The sequence below is a fragment of the Hypanus sabinus genome, chromosome 12, assembly GCF_030144855.1.
Source record: "Hypanus sabinus isolate sHypSab1 chromosome 12, sHypSab1.hap1, whole genome shotgun sequence".
Taxonomy (NCBI): Eukaryota; Metazoa; Chordata; class Chondrichthyes; order Myliobatiformes; family Dasyatidae; genus Hypanus; species Hypanus sabinus.
In genome coordinates, this window is record NC_082717.1 from 89148505 (window position 1) to 89172839 (window position 24335).

The following is a 24335-nucleotide window of genomic DNA, read 5'->3' on the forward strand; positions in this document are numbered from 1 at the left end:
TTTAGATGTTTCAGAAAGGACAGGGAGGGAGGCAAAAGAGGTGGGGGCGTGGCACTGTTGATCAGAGATAGAATCACAGCTGCAGAAAAGGTGGACGCCATGGAGGGATTGTCTACAGAGTCTCTATGGATGGAGGTTAGGAACAGGAAGGGGTCAATAACTTTACTGGGTGTTTTTTATAGACCACCTAATAGCAATAGGATATCGAGGAGCAGATAGGGAAACATCCTGGAAAGGTGTAAAAAAAAATAACAGTTGTCACGATGGGAGATACTAATTTCCCAAATAATGATTGGCAGCTCCCTTGAGAGAGGGGTTTAGATGGGGTGGAGTTTGTTAGGTGTGTACAGTAAGGCTTCTTGACACAGTAGGCAGATAAGCTGACAAGAGGAAAGGCTGTACTTGATTTGGTATTGGGAAATGAACCTGGTCAGGTGTCAGATCTTTCAGTGGGAGAGCATTTTGGAGATAGTGATCATAATTCTATCTCCTTTACAATAGCATTGGAGAGAGATAGGAACAGACAAGTTAGAAAAGCGTTTAATTGGAGTAAGGGGAATTATTAGGCTATCAGGCAGAAAATTGGAGGCTTAAATTGGAAACAGATGTTCTCAGGGAAAAGTACAGAAGGAATGAGACAAGTATTCAGGGGATATTTGTGTAGAGCTCTGTATAGGTATGTTCCAATGAGACAGGTAAGTTATGGTAGGATCCACAAACTGTGGTGTACAAAGGCTGTAATGTTCTAGTCAAGAAAAGAAAAGCTTACAAAAGGTTTAGAGAGCTAGGTAACGTTAGAGATCTAGAAGATTATAAGGCTACTGGGAACCAGCTTAAGAAGGAAATTAAGAGAGCCAGAAGGGGCCATGAGTAGGCCTTGGCAGGCAGAATTAAGGAAAACCCCAAGGCATTCTACAAGTATGTGAAGAGCAAGAGGATAAGATGTGAAAGAATAGGACCTATCAAATGTGACAGTGGGAAAGTGTGTATGGAACCGGAGGAAAGAGCAGAGGTACTTAATGAATACTTTACTTCAGTATTCACTATGGAAAAGGATCTTCGTGAATGTAGTGATGACGTGCAGCAGACTGAAAAGCTTGAGCATGTAGATATTAAGAAAGAGGATGTGCTGGAGCTTTTGGAAAGCATCAAGTTGGATAAATCACTGGGACTGGATGAAATGTACCCCAGGCTACTGTGGGAGGCGAGGGAGGAGACTGCTGAGCCTCTGGCGATGATCTTTGCATCATCAATGCGGACGGGAGAGATTCCCGAGGACTGGAGGGTTGTGGATGTTGTTCCTTTATTCAAGAAAGGGAGTAGAGATAGCCCAGGAAATTATAGACCAGTGAGTCTTTCCTCAGTGGTTGGTAAGTTGATGGAGAAGATCCTGAGAGGCAGGATTTATGAACACTTGGAGAGGTTATAATATGATTAGGAGTAGTCAGCATGGCTTTGTAAAGGGCAGGTCGTGCCTTACACGCCTGATTGAATTTTTTGAGGATGTGACTAAACACATTGATGAAGGAAGAGCAGTAGATGTAGTGTATATGGATTTCAGCACGGCATTTGATAGGGGCCCCATGTAAGTCTTATTAAGAAAGTAAGGAGGCATGGGATCCAAGGGAACATTGCTTTGTGGATCCAGAATTGACTCGCCCACAGAAGGCACAGAGTGGTTGTAGATGGGTCATATTCTGCATGGAGGTCAGTCACCAGTGGAGTGCCTCAAGGATCTGTTCTGGAACCCTTACACTTCTTGATTTTTATAAATGACCTGGATGAGGAAGTGGAACGATGGGTTAGTAAGTTTGCTGATGACACAAAGGTTGGGTGTGTTGTGGATAGTGTGGAGGGCTGTCAGAGGTTACAGTGGGACATTGATAGGATGCAAAACTGGGCTGAGAAGTGGCAGATGGAGTTCAAACCAGATAAGTGTGAAGTGGTTCATTTTGGTAGGTCAAATATGATTGTAAAATATAGAATTAATGGTAAGACTCTTGGCAGTGTGGAGGATCAGAGGGATCTTGGGGTCCAAGTCCATAAGATGCTCAAAGCAGCTGCACAGGTTAACTCTGTGGTTAAGAAGGCATATGGTGTATTGGCTTTCATTAATCATGGAATTGAACTTAGGAGCCGAGAGGTAATGTTGCAGCTATATAGAACGCTGGTCAGACCCCACTTGGGAGTATTGTGCTCAGTTTTGGTCGCCTCACTACAGGAAGGATGTGGAAACCATAGAAAGGGTGAAGAGGAGATTTACAAGGATGTTGCCTGGATTGGGGAGCACGCCTTATGAGAATAGGTTGAGTGAACTTGGCCTTTTATCCTTCGAGCGAAGAAGGATGAGAGGTGACCTGATAGAGGTATACAAGATGATGAGAGGCATTGATCATGTGGATAGTCAGAGGCTTTTTCCAGGGCTGAAATGGTTGCCACAAGAGGACACAGGTTTAAGGTACTGGGGAGTAGGTACAGAGGAGATGTCAGGGGTAAGTTTTTTACTCAGAGAGTGGTGAGTGTGTGGAATGAGCTGCCGGCAATGGTGGTGGAGGCGGATATGATAGGGTCTTTTAAGAGGCTTTTAGATAGGTACATGGAGCTTAGTAAAATAGAGGGCTATAGGTAAGCCTAGTAATTTCTAAGGTAGGAATATGTTTGGCACAATGTTGTGGGCCAAAGGGCCTGAATTGTGCTGTAAGTTTTCTATGTTTCTATGTTTACAAAAGTATCTGATATTCCACTGAAGCTTTAAGTTTCCTTATAGGTCCAAGGGAAAAGTAAATAAAAATATTGGTGAAGAAGCTTGCAAATTCCTTTAAAAAATGTATGTTTTCTTACCTTATCAGCACACATTGCTACTTTAATATCCTGTTGGGTAATTTCGTAGTGCCGTATATTTCGTACATAATTGCCTGCCAGCTTCAGTATGTCAGCAGATATGTACTCTAACACTGCAACGATGTAAACAGAAACTTGATGGTCAACTTTGTATCCAAGAACCTCCTGCAGAAATATGAAAAATACCATTCATCAGTTACTGGTCTTCAAAGAATAGACAAATAAATCAAAACATGGTTTGAATGGATGTGAAATTCAGATTTGATGAGAAACCAGATCGAGGTGCATGTAGGTTGCTCAATCTGGCCTGTGGTAACACACTCCATTTGTAATTTTATAGTTCTAATTGCCTTCTGCAGAATTCTGTAAAGTGAAAGGGGCCACTGACTAGGCTACAGGCAAAGTAATGTCCCAATGGCAATTTGATCATCACTGCTGTCAAACTCTTTTCACCTGTGGTAAAATATCTCTGATAGTAACAGATTTTAAAAAGCCTAATTAAACTGAATTAATTAAATTGTTTTGAAAAATTCAACTTAAGTCAGCTTTTAAATGGGTAAAAAATTAATACAAAAGGTAACAAAAAGGGAAAAGATTAGAAAAACAAAGCATAGGCCTGCATTAATCAATATCAATGACTCCATTCGAATAAAGGGATTGCAGTTCCCATGCTAGCTATCCTTGGTGCATCTGGCTCCTTAATTGCATAGATTAGTGCTCCATTCCTGGACACAGTGCAAAATGACAGCTATGTGCATTGGCTTCTGACTTCCAACCGTTTCTGACTTCAACATTGTAATGTGCAGGAACAGAAATCAGGAATGAGCTGACTTGGGAGGTGCATGGCACTGCTGCTGGTAGATGTTTTGCCCCATGGGGTGGCTTTTCTTCTGTAATATACTCACAGGCTTTTAATAATTAAAAGAGATGTAATGTCAGTTTAACAAACAAGCAGTCAATATAATAAACTGAGATTAAAAATGGAATATATTTAAGAATATGAATTAGAACAAAATATACTGTTTTTGACACTATTACATAAATAAACATACAGAAACAAATATAAAACACATGAATTTCACATACAAAATTTATGACAGGCACTGCAACACAATGAGGCAAGCACCAATTAATGGAACAGTCCATATCATTAAATTAAAAAACTAGAAATCAGCAAATTAATCAAATCAAGCATGCATACCAATGAATTAATAAAATCAAAGCAGCCTCTCTCACTGAATTAACACATGAATGCAGTAGCAGGGATTCCCAAATTAAATGGAAAAAGAAACAGGAGAAACACTAATAATCAATCAGATCACTCGTTTTAGTGAGAGAACATAGAACAGTACAGCACAGTACAGTACAGGCCCTTTGGTCCACAATGTTGTGCTGACCCTTAAACCCTGCCTCCCATATAACCCCCCACCTTAAATTCCTCCATATACCTGTCTAGTAGTCTCTTAAATTTCACTAGTGTATCTGCATCCACTACTGACTCAGGCAGTGCATTCCACACACCAACCACTCTCTGAGTGAAAAACCTTCCTCTAATATCCCCCTTGAACTTCCCACCTCTTACCTTAAGGCATGTCCTCTTGTATTGAGCAGTGGTGCCCAGGGGAAGAGGCACTGTCCACTCTATCTATTCCTCTTAATATCTTGTATACCTCTATCATGTCTCCTCTCATCCTCCTCCCTTAATCTCTGATGCATACTCTCTAAACCAGCCTAAATCTCCTCTGTACCCTTTCCAATGCTTCCACATCCTTCCTGTAGTGAGGCGACCGGAACTGGACACAGTACTCCAAGTATGGCCTGTCAAGAGTTTTATAGAGCTAAAATGTCAAAAGTTCATGGTTCAAACTCCTCTCCAAGGCCTTGAGTACAAAACTCTAAGCTGGCACTTGCAGTACTAAAGAAAAGTAGCAGTAGCTATTTAGATGTAATTAATTAAGTCCCATTAGTTTTTTTGTGACATACATCAAGAATTCCTACAGCATGTAGCTAACAACTCCAATTCTATGGAGACAGAATTTGAAAAACAGGCAAAATGGCTAGGGGAAAAGGATACTTTAGGTGTCTGATGCTTGGATAAGAGAACTGTATACCAGTCCTGCCACAGGGAAATCAAATGAGAATATTAATAATTTACATTTTAGACTGTTTGAAAGCATGTGAAATTGTCAGAGGACAGGGGTTTCCTCCTCCAAGTTTGTGGATAACTTACTGGAAAAATGAAGCCATCAGGAATTGACCACAAATTCTATTCCTCAGCCATCAACTCATCCCTCTCCGAAGAAAATACCCTAAGCTGAGTCAGAGTAGTCACAACCTTGGTGACACACGAGGTCCTTAATGGAACTTCAAAACCCTCAATTCAGTTATTTCTAGGATCCCCCATTTATACTTTTGGTTGAACCACCTGCATCTAAAGCCCACATTCATGACAATTACCTGCATGCATCACTACTTTCTGAATCTGTTTGACCTCCAATTTACTGGTAATACTGAGGGAGGTGCCAAGAGAGGGAAACAAAGTGCTAATGAGGCCAAAATCAGAAAAGGATAATGCACTACTCTGTGAGTAATGGGTTTTATTAATGGTTATATTAAGCGATAGCTTCTAATTCTGACAAAAGTAATAAAGCAGCATATTTTTATCATTCACAATAAAATGAATAATTAAGTGATGCAAGAATTTTACTTTGGTTCTCTGATAAAATTTACGTTTCAACTGAAATCAATTAACAGCTTGATACATTTAAACATAAGCCTATGAATATCAATTGAATTCAATTTATTGCCATACGGTAAAGGGCTCCAACAATTTTTAAAAGTTCTAGGAAGGTACAGAAATGACAACCTCCTACAAAGGAAAGAATTTAGAATCCAAGTTTCACAACAGTTCAATTATTCTACAACATGAGGCAAAATTTTAATAATGAAATCTTGTTCCTTGAATCTTACACCCACATGCAGTTTCTTCATTCATTCATTTTAAAAACAATCACCTTTATTAAAATGGCAGCATGATTCTAAATTTAATTGTTTAAAACTTACCTTCAGAAGAGGATGAATCTTATCAACAGGCAACAAAAGGGGACTTCTACGCTTGCGTTTTTCTATGGCAGATTGAGCATCTGCTATGGCCCACTTGTCAATTGGATGTGGAAATGATTTCTGCACTCGCTCCTAATGGATAAATTAAGAAAAGACCCTGTAACCTGTGAAACTAATTGTCAGCTGGACAACACAAGATACCTGCTGACAAATTTCTATTACTAGCTTTATCATTTAAAATCCTGAGTTTATGAGGTCAACACCCGGCACAACTTCTTAAACCAGGAAATCTGTTGTCAGTCCACATTAACTTCTGTCTGCACTGTTGAAAATTTGTGAACAATCAGACGCCATAATTAACCGGATAATATTAACGGACAAGAGCAACATTTTCAATTCTTGTCTGCAGGGCAAAACTTCTTTTCATTCATTCCAATTTCCTATTGATTCCGTCTTTCCTGCCTTTCTCATTGTACAAAACCACATTGATTTGATGCTGCTACTCATCCTTTCCTCTGCATAACAAAGTTGTCTGATTATCAATAGGCATCAGTTCATCTCTAGTGAGAATTCTCTAATACACATCATGAAAATTGTCTTGACCAAAAGAATTGATCAAATTGAAAAGCAAGAAAAAATACAGAAGGGAAAGGGTGGGGTGCATGGAACATTCTTAAGGCCATGAGAATAAATTGTCAACTTCTACTATGCTTAGCATCAACCTTTTGGGAAGTAGCTTTACATGCAATATTTCTTCCATTGTTCCACTGAAAACAATGCTGGATCCATATTTGTTGTGTTACTGAAAAAAAATGGCTGAAGGACAATAAAAATAGACAAAATCAATATATTCAAATATCATAACTCTGCAGCTTAGTAGTATTCTGAAATACAGTCGTGCTAGAAAGTTTGTGAACCCTGTAGAATTTTCTCTATTTCTACATAAATATGACCTAAAACGTAATCAGATATTCACGCAAGTCCTAAAACTAGATAAAGAGAACACAATTAAACAAATAACACAGAAAACATTATATTTGTTCAATTATTTGAGAAAAATGATGCAATATTATATGCATTTGTTAAAGTATGTGAACATTTGCTATCAGTAACTGGTATGACCCACCTACACCCCCACATCCCCCCTCCCCCCCCCACCATACAGCAATAACTTCAACCAAACGTTTCTGGTAACTGTTGATCAGTCCTGCAAATCAGTTTGGAGGAATTTTAGGCCATTCCTCCTTACAAAACTGCTTCAACTCTGGGAGGTTGGTGGCTTCCTTACATGAACTGCTTACTTCAGAACTTTCCACAACATTTCTATAAGGTTAAGATCAGGACTTTGACTTGGCCATTCCACAACACAAATTTTCTTCTTTTAAAACCATTTAGTTGTTGAATTACTCTTGTCTATCAGATCATTGTCTTGTTGCAATATCCAACTTCCATTAAGCTTTAGGTGCCTGACTGCTACCTTGACATTCTCCTGTAAAATGCCTTGATACTGTTACATACATGCAACCCTGTAAAAGTATCAGCAACAACAGAAAACACCTGGAGTCTGGTTTTGCTGTTAACAAAACAAAATTTTATTAGTAACTACGTTAAATAGTAACTTAAACCAGGTAAATCAAGAGCTAATGGTGTTATGCATATATAGGAGTAAATAAAGTTCCCAAATTTATTCAAGCTCAGGTGGCAAGAGTTACAGTCTTACGATGGTATACAAGAAAAGTTCAGTTCAAATGCACAGGTTAATTAATGCAAGATGTTCGTAATCCAAAGTTGAATGTTGTGAGAAGGCAATTACGTAGATTTTCCACAGATTCCACGACAGCAAATCAAAATAACAATAGCAGTAGGTTTTATCTGTGAAGTTGTTCCACTTGTTACGTACCCCGTAACTGTGTGTCTGACCAACAAAGATAGAAGAATCCGTTGGAGTCTGGTGGTACTATTTTCAAACAGTGTTTATTAGTAAAATATACAAATCAATATCAACAATGCAAATATATAGATAATACACGTTAGCAATACTAAACCTAAAAGTGTGGGTATAATAATAATCAAGCTCTATCGATGTCTAGGGGATAATGAATTGTCATATGTGAATATAAAGTTCAGTTCAGTTCATACGTGCTGAGGTAGTTGTTGGTTCTTGTGTTTTAATCATTGGAGAGAAAGAGAGAGAGTGAGCAAACAGTGACAGCTATTGTCAGGCAAACCTTCCTTTATGTTCTTGATCCGTCGATGTGTTGTGGCCATTCAGGTATGACCCCTCTGTCCTTCAGCTAGACCGTTCTTCTGTGGTGGACTCGTCACCCAGGCAAGGGCGGACACCACACACAAGCCCCCACCAGCCCTGCTATAACAGTGAGTTAAACTGACCAATCCTTTGTTTGGTCCCCGATGCCCCACATTTTCTCGTGGGTTCCAACACTCAAGCAGTGCTCACTAGTGTGTCTCCTGGTGTGTCTGAGGGGTGTCTCCCCAGACCTCACTTTTATCCCCACTCACGGGCCCTCAGATGTCAATCAGTTTTGAATGGCTTAGTCCATCAAACCAGCCCACTCCGGCTGTCCACTGAGGAATTTTAATGAACAGAATGGTACCAAGTAAACAGCCCTCTCCGGAGCCATAAGTCTTTCAGGAGTCATAATAAGGTGGGTCAACAAGTCTCTCTCCCCCGGTGTTATCTCTCCCTTGTCTGAAGCAGATGTTCCAGTCCCAGTATTTTTTCCCTTTGTCTCTCTTTCTCTCTCATTAGCAGCGTGGTAACAGTAACAGTTTGTGATTCTCCCGGGGGGGTGGAACATGGGCAACTCTGTACCCTTCTGCCCATCAGAATTGTTCATCCTTCATAACACACTCTACACTCGAAGTATCACCACAGTGATCTTCAACGAATATCCTTTTAACACAAGAGGTACCACACCCGAATTCAGCTATGGGACATCTCAAAGTGGTGGCCACAGGATACTCAAACAGAATCCACGTAAGGTTTATCACCACCAGTAGCTTATCATAAAGGGCACCATCTTCAAGGGAACCACCACCCAGGCAAGGGTCAACACACCGGTAGATTCCACAAGGTTACCCCAATCACAAACAACATGATAGCCACTTATCCAGTTCCACAACATACGAAATAACTCCAACAGTGATTTGCCACAGGGGTGCCTCTCTTCAATGAACTACCACACCTAGACAAAGGGTAAACAAACAAGTGGTATTCACAAAGGTTTCCCCTCACCAGAGAACCCACTCCTGTGGATTAATTAAGTGACAATCACACTTTCGTATTCGAATGGAAACAAACTCACCCTCACAAGCTACTTAGAGAGAGTCATTTATCAATACTCTGGATCAATCTTAACTCACCCCTTTTTGGCTACTGAAAGTTTAAACCAGTGACCGACTCACTGGTGTCTTCCATTAACTGAATCCATCTTGACTCTGAGCTGTGTCTTTCTGTGTGTCTATGACTGTCCTTGTATATTCAAAACAAGCCGCAGGAAAAATGTAAATGTTCATACTCATTCCCTCAGCATTTTAAAGTGACAGTCCACAGAAAAAATGAACCCTGGGGGTACATAACAATACAATTTTGAATTCATTGTTCCCTCAATGACTGCAAGCCATCCAGGCTTGAGGCAGCAAAGCAGCCCTAAAAGATGATGCTCCTTCCACCATGCAACAGATGAGTGAGGTTTTGGTGTTGCAATGCACTTCTGCCAGAAAGTTTTTTTGTCTCATTTGTCCACAGAGCATCGTAGAACATCCAGATGGTCTTTTGCAAACTTGAGATGTGCAGTAGTGTTATTTTTTTTTTGGAGAGCAGTGGTTTCCTTTGTGGTGTTCTTCCATGAACACCATTCTTGTTCAGTGTTTTTCTTATAGTGGACTATATTTAGGACTTACATGTAGGTCATACTTTTGCTAAAATAGGAAAATTTCTACAGGGTTCATGATCTTTCCAGCACCACTATACCCATGTAATCACAAATGGTTGATGCATATTTTTGGAATGTGGAAGGAAATTAGAGCACCTAAAGCAAGGACACTTCAAAGAGAGAACATGTAAATTTTCCTCAGAAAGGTCAGGAATGCATGGAAGTGACAGCAGGATGGAAACTGACAACAAAGGTAATGAAAATGCCAGACTCTTTAACATTTCAGTAAGCAGTCATCAATGAACCACATTAAAAAAGGTTGGGAGGATGCAGAGTAAGAATAAAGTGAAGGCGTTCAACATTTCATGCAAAAACGGTCATAGCTTGGACTCACTGAAGCTCCTAGAACTAAGTACAAATTTAATTATCATTCAACCATTCATAAATACCCATGAATACAGCCAAACAAAACAGCATTCCTCTGGAGCCATGGTGCAAAATACTGTACAAGGCATATATAGAACATGTAAGACAGCAGTAAGCATACAGTCAATACAAAACAAAATATAGCCCAAGTACCTAAGAGACATATCCTGCAGATTAACGGTGCATGGATGGTTGGCCTGTCCCCAAACTAGCATGGATGCCGCGCCACAGCACTTCCGGCATCTTCTCTTCTGGGCGGCAGCAACAGGTGAGGTCACAGCATGGGGCCTAGTCTACACTACAACTAAGACCACGCAGACCCCCGCTGTTGGTCTTGTCAATAGACCAGTGAATCAGATTTGCAGTATTCCAGACTACCAATGTTCTGCAGTGTCTTGTGAGCACAATAAAAACCTTAAAAGACAGTCACTCGCTGTTAGACTGCACACCTCCTTTGCGCACTGACTCCAACACCTTTCTGCAGAAGGCAGCAACACAGTCCGTACAAAGTCCGGCTTCTCCAGACCCGCTATTGAGGAACTTGCTGATGGGGCAGACCTATAGTACCTGAAGTTCTTAATGTCCAGTAGTGTCTTGCAATTGTAAAAAATATTTTAAAAAGACAAAAAACAACTTTCATTGGTCCTGGAGAGGGCACTGCTTCTGTGCGTGCTGCCATCTTGGAGGACCAGAGACACATTCAATTTCAAGAAAGCGAACAGAGTTAAAGTAGTAACTGATCAATGTAAGAATGGATTCAACAAGCAAATGAGGGTAATGGTGACACGACTGAACCTGCAGATGCTGGAAATAAATTTTAAAAAACGAAATGCTGGCAGAACTCAGCAGCCCAGACAGCATCTATGGGAGGAGGTACTAACTAGATTTCGGGCCAAAACCCTTCATCAGGAGTGAATGAAGGGTTCCTGATGAAGGGTTTCGGCCTGAAACGTCGTTATTACCTCCTCCCATAGATGCTGTCTGGCCTGCTGAGTTCTGCCAGCATTTCGTGTTTTTTTATTTATTACCAGCATCTGCAGATTCACTCGTGTTGCCTTTGAGGGTAATGGTGGAAGGGTTCTGGTTAGGCCCTATTCAAGGAAGCAAAGGGTCTTCAGGGGTGGGGTGGAGAAATAGGGAGATTAAATATCCTAAGCAAAGACGAGTCAATGTGCATCAGGAAACTAAAGGAAGGCACTGGGTGGCATGGACCTAAGTGAGAAGAAACTGGACAAAAGGAGAAAGAATAGGGTCAAGGCTGGAAGAATCAATGTGTCTATTGAATCACTATTGCCTGTAGAGGGAATTAGGTTATGGATTGTCAGGGAGACAATGTCCTCATGGTCAGTGGTGAGGTACAGTATAATGGAAAATGAAAAGCTGTCTGAGGGCTGATGGAGAGCCTCTACAAGGTGAAAGTCATTTCACCAAATCACAAAAGTACTATCATTATCACCAATGATAACGATGTTTAGACTTGTCATTAGTGATATAACTGTTACAGGTTCTGAGATGGGTTCATTTGAGTAGGTGCAGAAGAGAATTTTAGACATTACTATTTCAATAGTTTGTGATCTAAAGAAAATAAGGCTATTGAAGAAATGTTCAAACTGGATACAGGATTTCTGAATACTAAAGAAAAGGGTCCACAGTTTTATGTTAAGATTTCTGGCCAAGAAAATAGGCATGGGGGTGAAGTCAACAAAAGAAGAGTTCAACATAATATTAGGCTGAAAATTCATTAGAATTCAGGTGTTGGGTGTTGAAGCAAGGGCTTTTGCTAAAGACTGATCATTTGTCATCAGTAAGAAGATCCAAGGAATAGTGAGAACAGTATTTATCATGATCATTTTCATTTTATCTACAACTTAATGTATCTGGCCATTTGATAAGTGCTATGATAACTTAGAGACAGTGGAAAGGTTGAGAGAGAAATTGGTGAAATATTTACCCAGAGTCATTAGGGCACATGTGGAACATGCTGTATTTTTTTAAGCTGTTGACAGGATATTAATAAGTGGAAGAGGAAGAAAAATTATTCAAAAATGATTTAATGGTTGAGAGAGAAGAACTGAATCAACCAAGTGTGATGCCACACAGCTACTGATGTCAAAAATATACAAAGATCAACAAAGGATAAATAATCATCACGCCGAAGGATGTCACTCATACCTCGTGAGAACGGCTGAGGTCCCACGTCTTCATCTTATCTTTATTCATGTTGCTTAACCTTTATCAAATAATCACCTAATCCAACATTTTTCCTTTAATGTTCAGTTTTCAAGAATTTCTCACCCTTCCTAAATGGCTTTCCATTCAAAAGTTCTTAGCATCCCTTCTTTCTCAATGACAAGATATTCTGCATCGCTATTTGAAAGAAGGACTCAGCTGAAAAATGTATGCTTTAACACTATTTTGACCCATTCAAGTGGTTCTCTGCTCCTTCCCTAGTGAACATCTTAGGAAGATAACCTCTTTTACCCTGGTCTGAAATATCAACATTAGATCTTTCCCAATCACAAGGACCATCTAAGCCACCTTCAACATCCCCTTCCTCTATTTCTATATCAGCCTATTGCCTGCTGAAACTCTCATTCATGTTTTATCATGTCCACATCCAATTATGACAATATAAACTAATTTCCATCTGAAAGTCCCACACTGCTGAACAAATGATATAACAGCAAAGAGAAATATCTAGCATATTTCTATGAGACAATAAGACAGGCAGAACTTGGCCATTCAGTCAATCGAGTTCACACCGTCATCAATCACAGCTTGTTTGTCCTTCTGAACCCCATTCTCCAGCTTTCTCCCCATAACCTTTGGTGCCCTTACTAATCAAGGCCGATCAACCTCCGCTTTAAATGTGCCCGATGATTTGGCCTCAAAAGCCATCTGGTATAATGAATTCCACAGATTCAGCACCCTCTGGCTAAAGAAATTCTTCCTCCCTGTCCTGAAGAGACACCCTTGTATTCCACAGGGATACATTTTCTAGGGAACATTCCTCTCCAAATCAGCTCTTTCTAGACCCTTCAATATTTGATAGGTTTCAATGAGATCCTCCGATTCTTATAAACTCCAGCAAGTACTGGCCCAGAGCCATCATGCACTCTTCATATATTAATCCTTTCATCCCAGGGATTATTCTCATGGACCTACTCTGGACCCTCTCCAATGCTAGAAAATCCTTTTTTTAAAAAAAAGATAAGAGGCCCAAAAGCTTCAAATGCAGTTGGACAATGCCTTATAAAGCCTCAGCATTACATCCTTGCCTTTATATTACACTCTTCTTGAAATAGCATTTGCCTTCCTTACTACCAACTCAAGAAGTACATTGACCTTTAGGGAATCCTGCACCAAGCTCAAATAAGATCCTTTGCACTTCCAAGTTTTGAATTTGCTCACCACCATTATTCCTTTTACCAAAGGATACCCTTCCATCTGCCATTTTGTTGCCCATTCTCCTAATATGCCCAAGTCCTTCTGCATACTCCCTACTTCAACACTATCTATCCCTTCACCTATCTTTGTCATCGTCCACAAACCTGGCCATAAAGTTATCAATTCCATCATAAAGATCATTGATATATAATGTAAAAAGAAGTGCCTCAACACTGACCCCTGTGCAGCATCTCTAGTCACTGACAGCCAACCAGAAAAAGCCCCCTTTATTCTTTGCCTCCAACCAGTCAAATATCTTCTATCCATGCTGCTACCTTTCCTGTAATACCATGGACTATTATCTTGTTCAGCAGTCTCATGTTCACCACCTTGTCAAAGGCTGTCTGAAAATCCAAGTTAACAATATTACCTGACCCTCCTTTATCATCCTGTCTGTTATTTCCTCAAAGAATTCCAACAGATTTGTCAGGCAAGATGTTCCAAGAAGTAAACCATGCTGACTTCAACCTACAGAGGTGCTAGAAAGTTTGTGAACCCTGTAGAATTTTCTCTATTTCTGTATAAATATGAACTAAAATGTGATCAGATCATGCAAGTCCTGAAACTACATAAAGAGAACCCAATTAAATAAATATAATCCAATATTAGATGCATTTGTTGAAAAGAATAGGTAAACCTTGGGGATAATGTCTTCTACAAAAGCTATTTGGAGTCAGGTATTCCAATCAACGAGGTGAGATTGGAGATGTGAGTTGTAGAGGTGCCCTACCCTGAAGATTAACAGAATTTGGATAATGCAATGATCAGAAAGACAAGAATAAGTCAACAACAAAATGATTTAAAAAGAAGAAAATTCATGTTTTGGAATGGCTGAGACAAAGTCCTGACCTTAACCCTATAGAAATGTTGTGGAAGGGCCTGAAGCAAGCAGTTCATTCAAGGAAGCCTATCTATATCACAGAGGTGAAGTAGTTTAAAAAGGAGGAATGGCTAAAATTCCTCCAAACCAATGTGCAGGACTGATTAATAGTTACCACAAATGTTTTGTTGAAGTTATTGCTGTACAAGGGGGTCACACCAGTTACTGAAAGCAAAGAGTCACATACTTTTTCCAACAAATACATGTAAAATTGGAACAGTTTTCTCAATAAATAAATAAATATGATTTTTTTTTGTGTGTGAGTTACCTATTTAATTGGGTTCTCTTTACCTAGTTTCAGGACTTACATGAAGATCCGATCACATTTTAGGTCATACTTATGCTGAAATTGAGAAAATTCTACAGCGTTCACAAACTTTCTAGCACCACTGTATTTTATCATGTACCTTGAAATCTCATCCTTAATAATGGACTCTAACATTTTGTCAACTTCTGAACCTCTTTCAGAACCCTAGGGTGAAGCCTTCTGGTCTAGGTGATTATCTACATTCAGACCTTTCAGCTTCCCAAGTACCTTCTCTTTAGTAACAGCGACTTTTCTCACTTCTGCCTCCTGACGCTCTCAAATTTATGGTATATTGCTGGTGTCTTTCACAATGGAGATTGATGCAAAATACCTAGAGTTCATCCACAATTTCTCTGTTCCCCTTCATTTTTCCAGCATCATTTTCCACTATTCCGATATTCACTCTTGACTCTCTTTTACTCTTTATATATTGTTACGAATGTGACGCAACTCATAGGGGCCGAAGGGTACAAAGTCGACCCCTCCTTTTTGTGAATCACAAGATCGCTATTAACTCGGGTCTGGGACCCAGGAAATGAGAGAGAGACACGCAGAATCCACAAGGTTTGGAATGTGTCCTGGCCTCAGTGAAATGAAACCACTGATAACGGCTATTGTCTCTTGGAGACAGAATTGTGTATTGAGTACTGTACTATTCATTGAAACCCTCAGGGGACAACCAGAGTGGACTGGTTGAGAGATTACATCATCCCAACCTGATTGACATCTGAGACCCCGTGAGTAAGGATAAAAGAGGGTCTGGGGAACAACCCCTTTAGACGCGCCAGGAGAAATGCTGGAAATCCAGTGACAGCGTTTAATAGCGACAGCCGGTGAGGGCTCCTGTGCGTCCTCCCTTGCCTGGGTTGGCGGGCTCATCAAGGAAGAACGGCTTAGCTAAAGGAGAGGCCACAAGTGAACAGACACACCAACGGGACTCCTGATGGATCGAAATCATAAAAGGAAGGCCGGCAAGTTTTTCTCCCAACTCTCTCTCTCTCTCCAACCATTGCAACCCAGCGGTCCCCAAACGCTTCAGCCTGTATGAACTGAGTGAACTTTATATTTCCATCGGACAATACATTATCCCCTAGACAACGATAGAGCTTATTTCTTATTATTATTATACCCGCACTTTTAGATTTAGTATTGATGACATACACTATCTGTATATTTGCATTGATATTATTTTTGTATATTTTTACTAATAAATACTGTTAAAAATAGTATCATCAGACTTCAATGGACCTCTCTATCTTTGCTGGTAAGTGACCCAGTTACGGGGTTCGTAACAACGTGGGGCCTCGTCTCGAGATTTGATACCAAATTGGAGGGCCAGTAAATCGGGCTTTTAAGTCCAAACGTGGGTCTGGTTGCGCAGGTAACCAGACGGGAAACCAGCAAAGATGAACGTAGACAAATTTATAGAAAACCAGACTCTGGAGGTGCTAGAGGCTGCCACAAAGTCGGACTTGATAAATATTGCGAAATGACTAAATCTTGCAGAGGTGAGGTTGTCGATGAAAAAGCGGGAGGTGCGGAGGGCCATAACTCAGTATTATATTGTGAAGAATGTGTTTTCGGCTGAGGTATTGGAAAATATCTCTGACAAGGCACCAGCTAGTGGGATGGCTCAGTTAGAGTTGGAGAAATTAAGGTTGGAACATGAAATTAAGTTAAAATAGCTGGAAGCAGCTGGAAAAGAAAAAGAAAGAGCCAAGAAGCAGAGGGAGCATGAGCTCCAGCTAAAGGAGTTAGAGGTGAAAAGGGAGCAGGAAAGAGCTGAGAAGCAGAGGGAGCATGAAATTAAGTTAAAACAGCTGGAAGCAGCTGAAAAAGAGACGAAGAGAAGCCGAAAAGGAGAGGGAGTATGAGGAGAAGGAGAAACAGAGGCAACATGACTTGGACCTGGAGAAGTTAAGGCAAGAGCGAAGAGCTCAAAGGTCAGACCGAGAGGAGAGATTTAATGTTAGCAGGGAGTTCAGGTTAGTACCTCCGTTCAAGGAGACAGGTGTTGATAGTTATTTCTTGCATTTTGAAAAGGTGGCAGTGAGTCAGAAGTGGCCCAAAGATCAGTGGGTGGCGTTGTTACAAAGTGTGTTAACAGGGAAGGCACAACGGGCATATGCGGCATTGTCCATGGAGGAGGAGGAGTCTGAGAATTATGAGAAAGTAAAGGGGGCCATTCTTCAGGCCTATGAATTGGTACCTGAGGCCTATAGACAAAAGTTCAGAAATTTAAAGAAAGGGTGGAATCAGACGTATGCAGAGTTTGCCTATGAGTAGGGTGTGCTCTTGGGTCGTTGGTGTGCAGCAGAAATTGTGGAAGAGGATTTTTGGCGTCTCAGGGAGTTAATTCTGATTGAGGAATTTAATGGTTGTGTTTCAGATGATATCCGGATGTATTTGAACGAGAAGCCGAATAAGTCCATATCCGAATTTGCTAGGTTCGCAGATGAATATGCCCTAACCCACAAGACAAAGTTTTCCTTGAATAAAAGTTACCAGAGAGACCGTGGGAACGGTAGAGAAAGCCCGCCGGCTGAGGCAGAGATCCAGTCGGGAGCTAGTGGTAAAACTAAGGAGGAGGAAAGGCAAGACGGCAGGAGAGGTCCTGGCTTGACCTGTTTTAATTGTGGAAAGGTGGGTCATATTGCATCGAAGTGCCTTGCTCCGAGGAAGGAGGTAGGAAAAGGGAGAGCAGCAGTCCCTACAAGATGTATTGTGGTGATCAGTAAATCGACGAGAAAGCCCAGGTAGACAGAATACGGGAGGGGCCTGAGAAATTTATTTCAGAAGGAACCGTGTCTGTGAAAGAGGGAGACACACCAGTTCCAGTGCGGATCTGGAGAGACACTGGAGCAGAGCTGTCATTGATTCGCAGTACGGTACTAGATTTTGGTCGCGAGACTGGAGAGGTAGCTTTGAGAGGCATAGGAAAAGGGACAGAAGCGGTGCTTTTGCATAGGATCATTATAAATTGTGAGCTGGTACCTGGACTAGTTGAAATAGGGGTGTGATCAGAATTTCCGAGAACTGACGTAGACATCCTTCTGGGTAACGATTTAGCTGGTGGTGAAGTCTGGTCGGCCATGGAGCTGCTGAGCCAGCCTGTAAGTGTTGAGGTCCCGCCCCTAGATTCCAAGATCTATCCCGCATGTGCGACCACTCACAGCATGTCGAGAAAGGCAGCTGAGAACGAGACCAGTTTAAATCCGGCCAGTATTGATTTGGCCGAGACGTTTTTACCAACCCTGTACCAAGAGGGGTTAGAGGGTGGTAAAACAGAGAATAGGGAGGTGAAAGAGAGTAAGGGAAAGGAGGTAGACCTGCCCTTAGCCAGGAGGAAATTTATAGAGGCACGGAGTAAAAATGAGAAACAGATAAGGCTGTTAGAAGGTCCAGGGTTGGACATGAATGATCTGTCTGGTTTGGCAGAACTGTTTGAAGAAGTTGAAAATTTTAAAGGTGTTCCCAATAATGAAATGAGGGCAGTCCTAGATGAAAAGGATGCCATTACCCTGAAGAAGTCTGCTGGGTTGGCAGATGAGGTTGTTTCAGCCCGCAGGGTTGAGTTTACTCCGGAAGGGAGTTGCCCAGAGAGTAACTGGGAGGATCAGGGGAACTCAGAATTTGAAAAGGGTATGGGTATTGAAAGCCTGGAAGAGGCAGATGTCCCATTTGAGTGTGTTCAAGATGTGGGTGCACGTGGTACTGAACCTAGTAATGGAACTCAGAAAAAGTCTGAGGTATTTGATTCAGTTGAAAAGGAATGCAGTCCTTGTGGGTCAGATGAACTTGATTCAGTGAAGAAAGGGTTAACCGTGGTACTAGTGGGAAGTGAGAATTCCCAGTTGTTTGTGTTCGAAGGTGTGTTAAAAGTTAGTGAGGAGATAAAAGGTGGTGAGGTGAATATTATTATTGAAGGGAAAGGGAGAAGTGTAGTTCCGAAATTGAATGAAGAAAATTTAAAGTCTGGATTGATGTCAGAAACAGCAACCAGGCTACAGGGACAATGGCTTGGTAACAAGATGCCTGCAAATCAACTACAGGTTGATTTGGAATGTAAAGGTGCCCCACACGCTATTGTTATTCAAGACAGTGCTGTGAAGAGACAGAATTTGAAATGCTGTTTCGACAAAGAGGGATCGCTTGTTGAGTTTAAACTGTATTGCATGAAGGGTCCTGAAGATAAAACTAACAACTTGCTTAAAATTAAAGAATTGTGTGGAAATTCTGAAAATGTTCCAAGTTTGGAACACATTGTTGATAAAATAACTCCTATGAAAGGAGCATGCAAAAGCCTATTCCACACTGGTGTACAAGCTAACCACGTGGGAGTTAACTGGAAAAGGGGCGAGGGTTGACGGGATGTCACTTTAAATAACAGGATCCGGTTTTAAGGGATTTCGACAAAGCATGTAACTAATAAAGACAACCCCATGGAAGATTGACCGTTAAGTTTGAAAGTAAAATAAAAATTAGTATTTGCATGAACTTTTGTAGTATACATGTAAGCTAAGATCACAACTCTTTAGTTTTGTTTTACTGAAGAAAAAGAAAAAAAGGGTGGTTATTAAATTGGAGTCTGATGCTACAAGAATTTATTAAGGTACAAGATATTAAGATATTAAAGGAAGTGACAATGTAATCACAAACTGTTTAGATGCTGAATTGAATGTATAACTGTATTACTATGTAGTGAAAAACTCTTTTGTATTGTGTTAGATTCTGAAATCCTGTAAGACTCTGTATTAATTAATTTTTACCGGTGGTAAAAATCTTAGAAGGAAGGGGGTGTTATGAATGTGACGCAACTCTGAAGGATACAAAGTCCCCTCTTTTTTGAGAATCGCAAGATCGCTATTAATTCAGGTCTGGGATCCAGGAAATGAGAGAGAGACACGCAGAATCCACAAGGTTTGGAATGTGTCCTGGCCTCAGCGAAACAAAACCACTGATAACGGCTATCGTCTCTTGGAGACGGAATTGTGTATTGAGTATGGTACTATTCATTGAAACCCCTCAGGGGACAACCAGAGTGGGCTGGTTGAGGGATTGCATCAACCCAACCTGATTGACATCTGAGACCCCATGAGTAAGGATAAAAGAGGGTCTGGGGAACAACCCCTTTAGACGCACCAGGAGAAACGCTGGAAATCCAGTGACAGCGTTTAATAGCGACAGCCGGTGAGGGCTTGTGTGCGTCCTCCCTTGCCTGGGTTGGCAGGCTCATCAAGGAAGAACGGCTTAGCTAAAGGAGAGGCCACAAGTGAACGGCCACACCAACGGGACTCCAGACAGATCAAAATCACAAAAGGAAGGCTGGCAAGTTTTTCTCCCAAATCTCTCTCTCTCTCTCTCCAACCATTGCAACCCAGCAGTCCCCAAAGGCTACAGCCTGCATGAACTGAGTGAACTTTATATTTCCATCGGGCAATACATTATCCCCTAGACAACGATAGAGCTTATTTCTTATTGATTATTATTATACCTGCACTTTTAGATTTAGTATTGACGATGTATATTATTATCTGTATATTTGCATTGACATTATTTTTGTATATTTTTACTAATAAATACTGTTAAAAATAGTATCATCAGACTTCAACGGACCTCTCTATCTTTGCTGGTAAGTGACCCAGTTACGGGGTTCGTAACAATATCTGAAAAAAACTTTGGTAACCTCTTTTATATTATTGACTAGCTTAACTTCATATTTTGTGGTGACCCACTTTCCAGAGCACTCGAACCGGCTCACAAAATGGCAGAGAGGCTGGCCCCAAAAAGGGCACCAGCAAGGGGAAAAGCCCGCGTGCAGGAAGGGACTGTGAATATACAGTATTCCCGCCCGGGGAGGGTGGAAATGGGAAGGCTTAAAAGCGAGGCCGCGAAGTTTGAATAAATCTTTTACGCAACTGCAACTCACCGCCTGTGTGTCGTTATTCCAGCACTATGTGTAGCACACCGTTACAATTGGTGACCCCGATGGCCCAAACGATATTTGGACCGACGATGAACGACGCCGCATCTGTTCATGCAGTTCCGTTAAAACTGCCAAGCTTCTGGACACTGCGACCTCACCTATGGTTCCAACAAGCAGAAGCCCAATTCCACATTTGGCAGATAACCTCGGATTCCACACGTTACTACTACATGGTGAGATCCCTCAACCAGGAGACAGCTGCCCAGGTTGAGGAGTTCAAACAGTCGCCCCCAGAGGATGGCAAATACACAGCATTCAAAGCCCTGCTCATAAGGACTTTTGGACTCTCAAGGCGCGAGCGAGCTGCCCACTTACTGCACCTGGATGGTTTGGGAGACAGGCCGCCGTCGGCATCAATGAACGAGATGCTGGCCCCGGCTGAAGGACACAAGCCCTGCCTCATGTTTGAGCAGGCATTCCTAGAGCAGCTGCCTGAGGACGTATGCCTGCTGCTGTCTGACGCGGATCTCGTGACCCCCGGAAGGTGGTGGCCCAGGCAGATGTGCTGTGGAAAGCCAAGGAGAGTGGGGCGTCCATCGCACAGATCACCAAGCCACCCGCCCAACAGCAGACCAGACCAGGCCCGGCAGCAAAGCCCACAAAATCCAGAGGCAGGAGTACGGAGGCCAACGAACAATGGTGCTTCTACCATCGGCAGTGGGGCAAAGAAGCCCGCCCTGCAACTTCCTGGGAAATGCCAGGGCCAGCCACTGCTGATGGCTATGGCGGCTGGCCATCAGGATAGCCTCCTGCATGTCTGGGACAAACAGCTGAGGTGTCGCTTTTTGGTTGACACCGGAGCCGAGATCAGCATCTTACCTCCGACAAGTTACGACATCTGCAACAGAGAACCGGGACCCACCCTGAAGGCCGCAATTGGCAGCACAATACAGACCCACTGCACCCGTATGGTGCTGCTACAGTTCGACTCCAGCCGGTTCACGTGGGACTTCACACTGGCTGCCGTAGTCCAACCACTCCTGGGGGCAGATTTTTTGCGAGCTCACAGCCTGCTGGTCGACCTGCAAGGGAAGAGACTAGTCCATGCCAAGACTTTTCAAACATTCTCCCTGGGTGAAGCCAAGTTGCCAGCCCCACACGTGGACTCCATCACACTGTCCTTCACCAGAGTCCTGGCGGATTTCCCATCAGTTCTGGCACCGCAGTTCACGGCAGCCATGCCCAGACACGGAGTACAGCACCACATCCCGACTCAGGGACCACCCCTCCACGCCTGTGCTCGAAGGCTTCCCCTGGACAAACTCCGACTGGCGAAAAGAGTTCAAGAGGATGGAGGACTTGGGAATCATACAGCGGTCCGACAGTCCATGGACCTCCCCCCTGCACACGGTGCCCAAAGCAACAGGAGGCTGGAGATCATGCGGCGACTACCACAGTCTGAACGAGGCTACAACCACCGGACCGTTACCCTGTGCTGCACATTCAGGACTTTGCAGCAAACCTGCACGGCGCAAGGATCTTTTCCAAGATAGACCTCGTCCGGGGATACCATCAAGTTCCGATGCATCCGGACGACATCCCCAAAACAGCACTCATCACTCCATTCGGCCTAAAGAATGCCGCACAGACATTCCAGCAGCTCATGGACACGGTGGGACATGACCTGGACTTTGCATTCATCTATTTGGACGACATCCTCATAGCCAGCAGTAGTCGTCAGGAGCATCTGTCCCACCTCCGTCAACGCTACGTCCGACTGAGTGAATACGGCCTAACAATCAACCTGGCCAAATGCCAGTTTGGACTTGACACCATCGACTTCCTGGGCCACAGGATTACTAAAGACGGGGCAACCCCTCTGCCCACCAAGGTAGACACAGTCTGCCACTTCCCTCGACCCAACACACTCAAAGGCCTGCAGGAATTCGTGGGTATGGTGAATTTCTACCACTGCTTCCTCCCCTCAGTAGCCCGAATCATGCACTCCCTGTTCACCCTGATGTTGGGTAACGGCAAGGACATTAACTGGGACGAAGAGGCCGCAGCCGCTTTCGTTAAAACCAAAGAAGCCTTGGCAAATGCTACGATGCTAGTGCACCCCAGAACAGATGTCCCTACCGCCCTCACAGTGGACGCATCCAACACAGCAGTCGGTGGAGTGCTGGAACAACTCATCGAGGGTCGCTGGCAACCCCTGGTGTTCTTCAGCAAACACCAATGACCACCCGAACTCAAATACAGTGCTTTCGACCGGGAGCTGTTGGCACTATACCTGGCAATCCGGCATTTCAGGTACTTCTTAGAAGGTAGGTCCTTCACGGACCACAAACCGCTTACCTTTGCGTTCACGAAGGCGTCTGACCCCTGGTCGTCCCTCCAGCAGCGACATCTGTCCTACATCTCCGAATACACGACGGACATCCAACATGTCTCGGGAAAGGACAACGTTGTGGCAGACGCACTATCCTGACCTACCATCCAGGCCCTGTCCCAGGGGTGGACTATGCAGTGCTGGCGGAGGCGCAGCAGGCAGATGATGAGATCCCTAGTTACAGACTGCAGTCTCCGGCTTGCAGTTCCACGACTCCCCGTAGGCCCAGGTGACAGGACCCTACTGTGTGACGTAGCTACCAGCCAACCTCACCCCATCATCCCAGCAGCCTGGCGGCAGCGAGTTTTCAACTCCATTCACAGCTTAGCACACCCCTCCATCAGGACAACCGTCCGAATGGTCTCCAACAGGTTCGTTTGGCATGGACTCCGCAAGCAGGTTAGTGAATGGGCCAAAACGTGCATGCACTGCCAAACAGCCAAGGTGCAGTGGCACACCAAAGCCCTGCCGCAGCAGTTCTACCCCACCCACCTGCATTTCGACCACATTCACGTGGGTATCATGGGCCCCTGCCAGTGTCGCGAGGAGCGCAGCACTTATTGTAGACCGGTTCACAAGATGGCCAGTGGCAGTCCCGGTCACCGACACCACCTCCAAATCCTGCGCCTGAGCGCTGATTGCAACCTGGGTATCTCGCTTTGGTGTACCGGCCCACATTACATCCGACAGAGGCGCCCAGTTCACCTCCAGCCTGTGGTCAGCTATGGCCAGCCTTTTGGGAACACAGCTACACCACACAACTGCCTACCACCCACAATCGAACGGACTAGTGGAGCATTTCCACCGTCACTTGAAGTTGGCTCTCATGGCCCGCTTGAAAGGGCCTAACTGGGCGGACAAACTTCCCTGGGTCCTGCTCGGAATGCGCATGGCGCCCAAAGAGGATCTGCACACCTCATCAGCCTCCGAGGGGCCGTTTAAGGTAATCGGGAACAACGGGTCCGCGTTCGTGCTGGACATCAGGAGGAAAGAGGAGTTTTTCACAGTGGCCCGACTCAAACCGGCCCATGTGGACTTGGTGCAGCCGGTTGGAGTTCAGGCACCGCGGCACAGAGGCAGACCTCCCAAACAGAGCCCAACTCAGACTGTGGACATTGTGGGGGGGGGGTTAATCGCCGGTTCTTGGGGGGGGGGGG

General features: G+C 43.3%; 1 protein-coding gene across 2 annotated transcripts in view; it reads right to left on the reverse strand.

Moving 5' to 3' along the window:
• LOC132403121 (son of sevenless homolog 1) overlaps positions 1-24335 on the reverse strand; it is a 216259-nt gene that overhangs the window by 94715 nt on the left and 97209 nt on the right. For both annotated transcript variants that reach the window (XM_059986419.1, XM_059986420.1), the window contains exons 3-4: positions 5905-6036; positions 2842-3006 (exon numbers count right to left, since the gene is read on the reverse strand). In XM_059986419.1, the coding sequence (XP_059842402.1) occupies positions 2842-3006; positions 5905-6036 (297 nt within the window). The remainder of the gene's footprint in view (positions 1-2841; positions 3007-5904; positions 6037-24335) is intronic.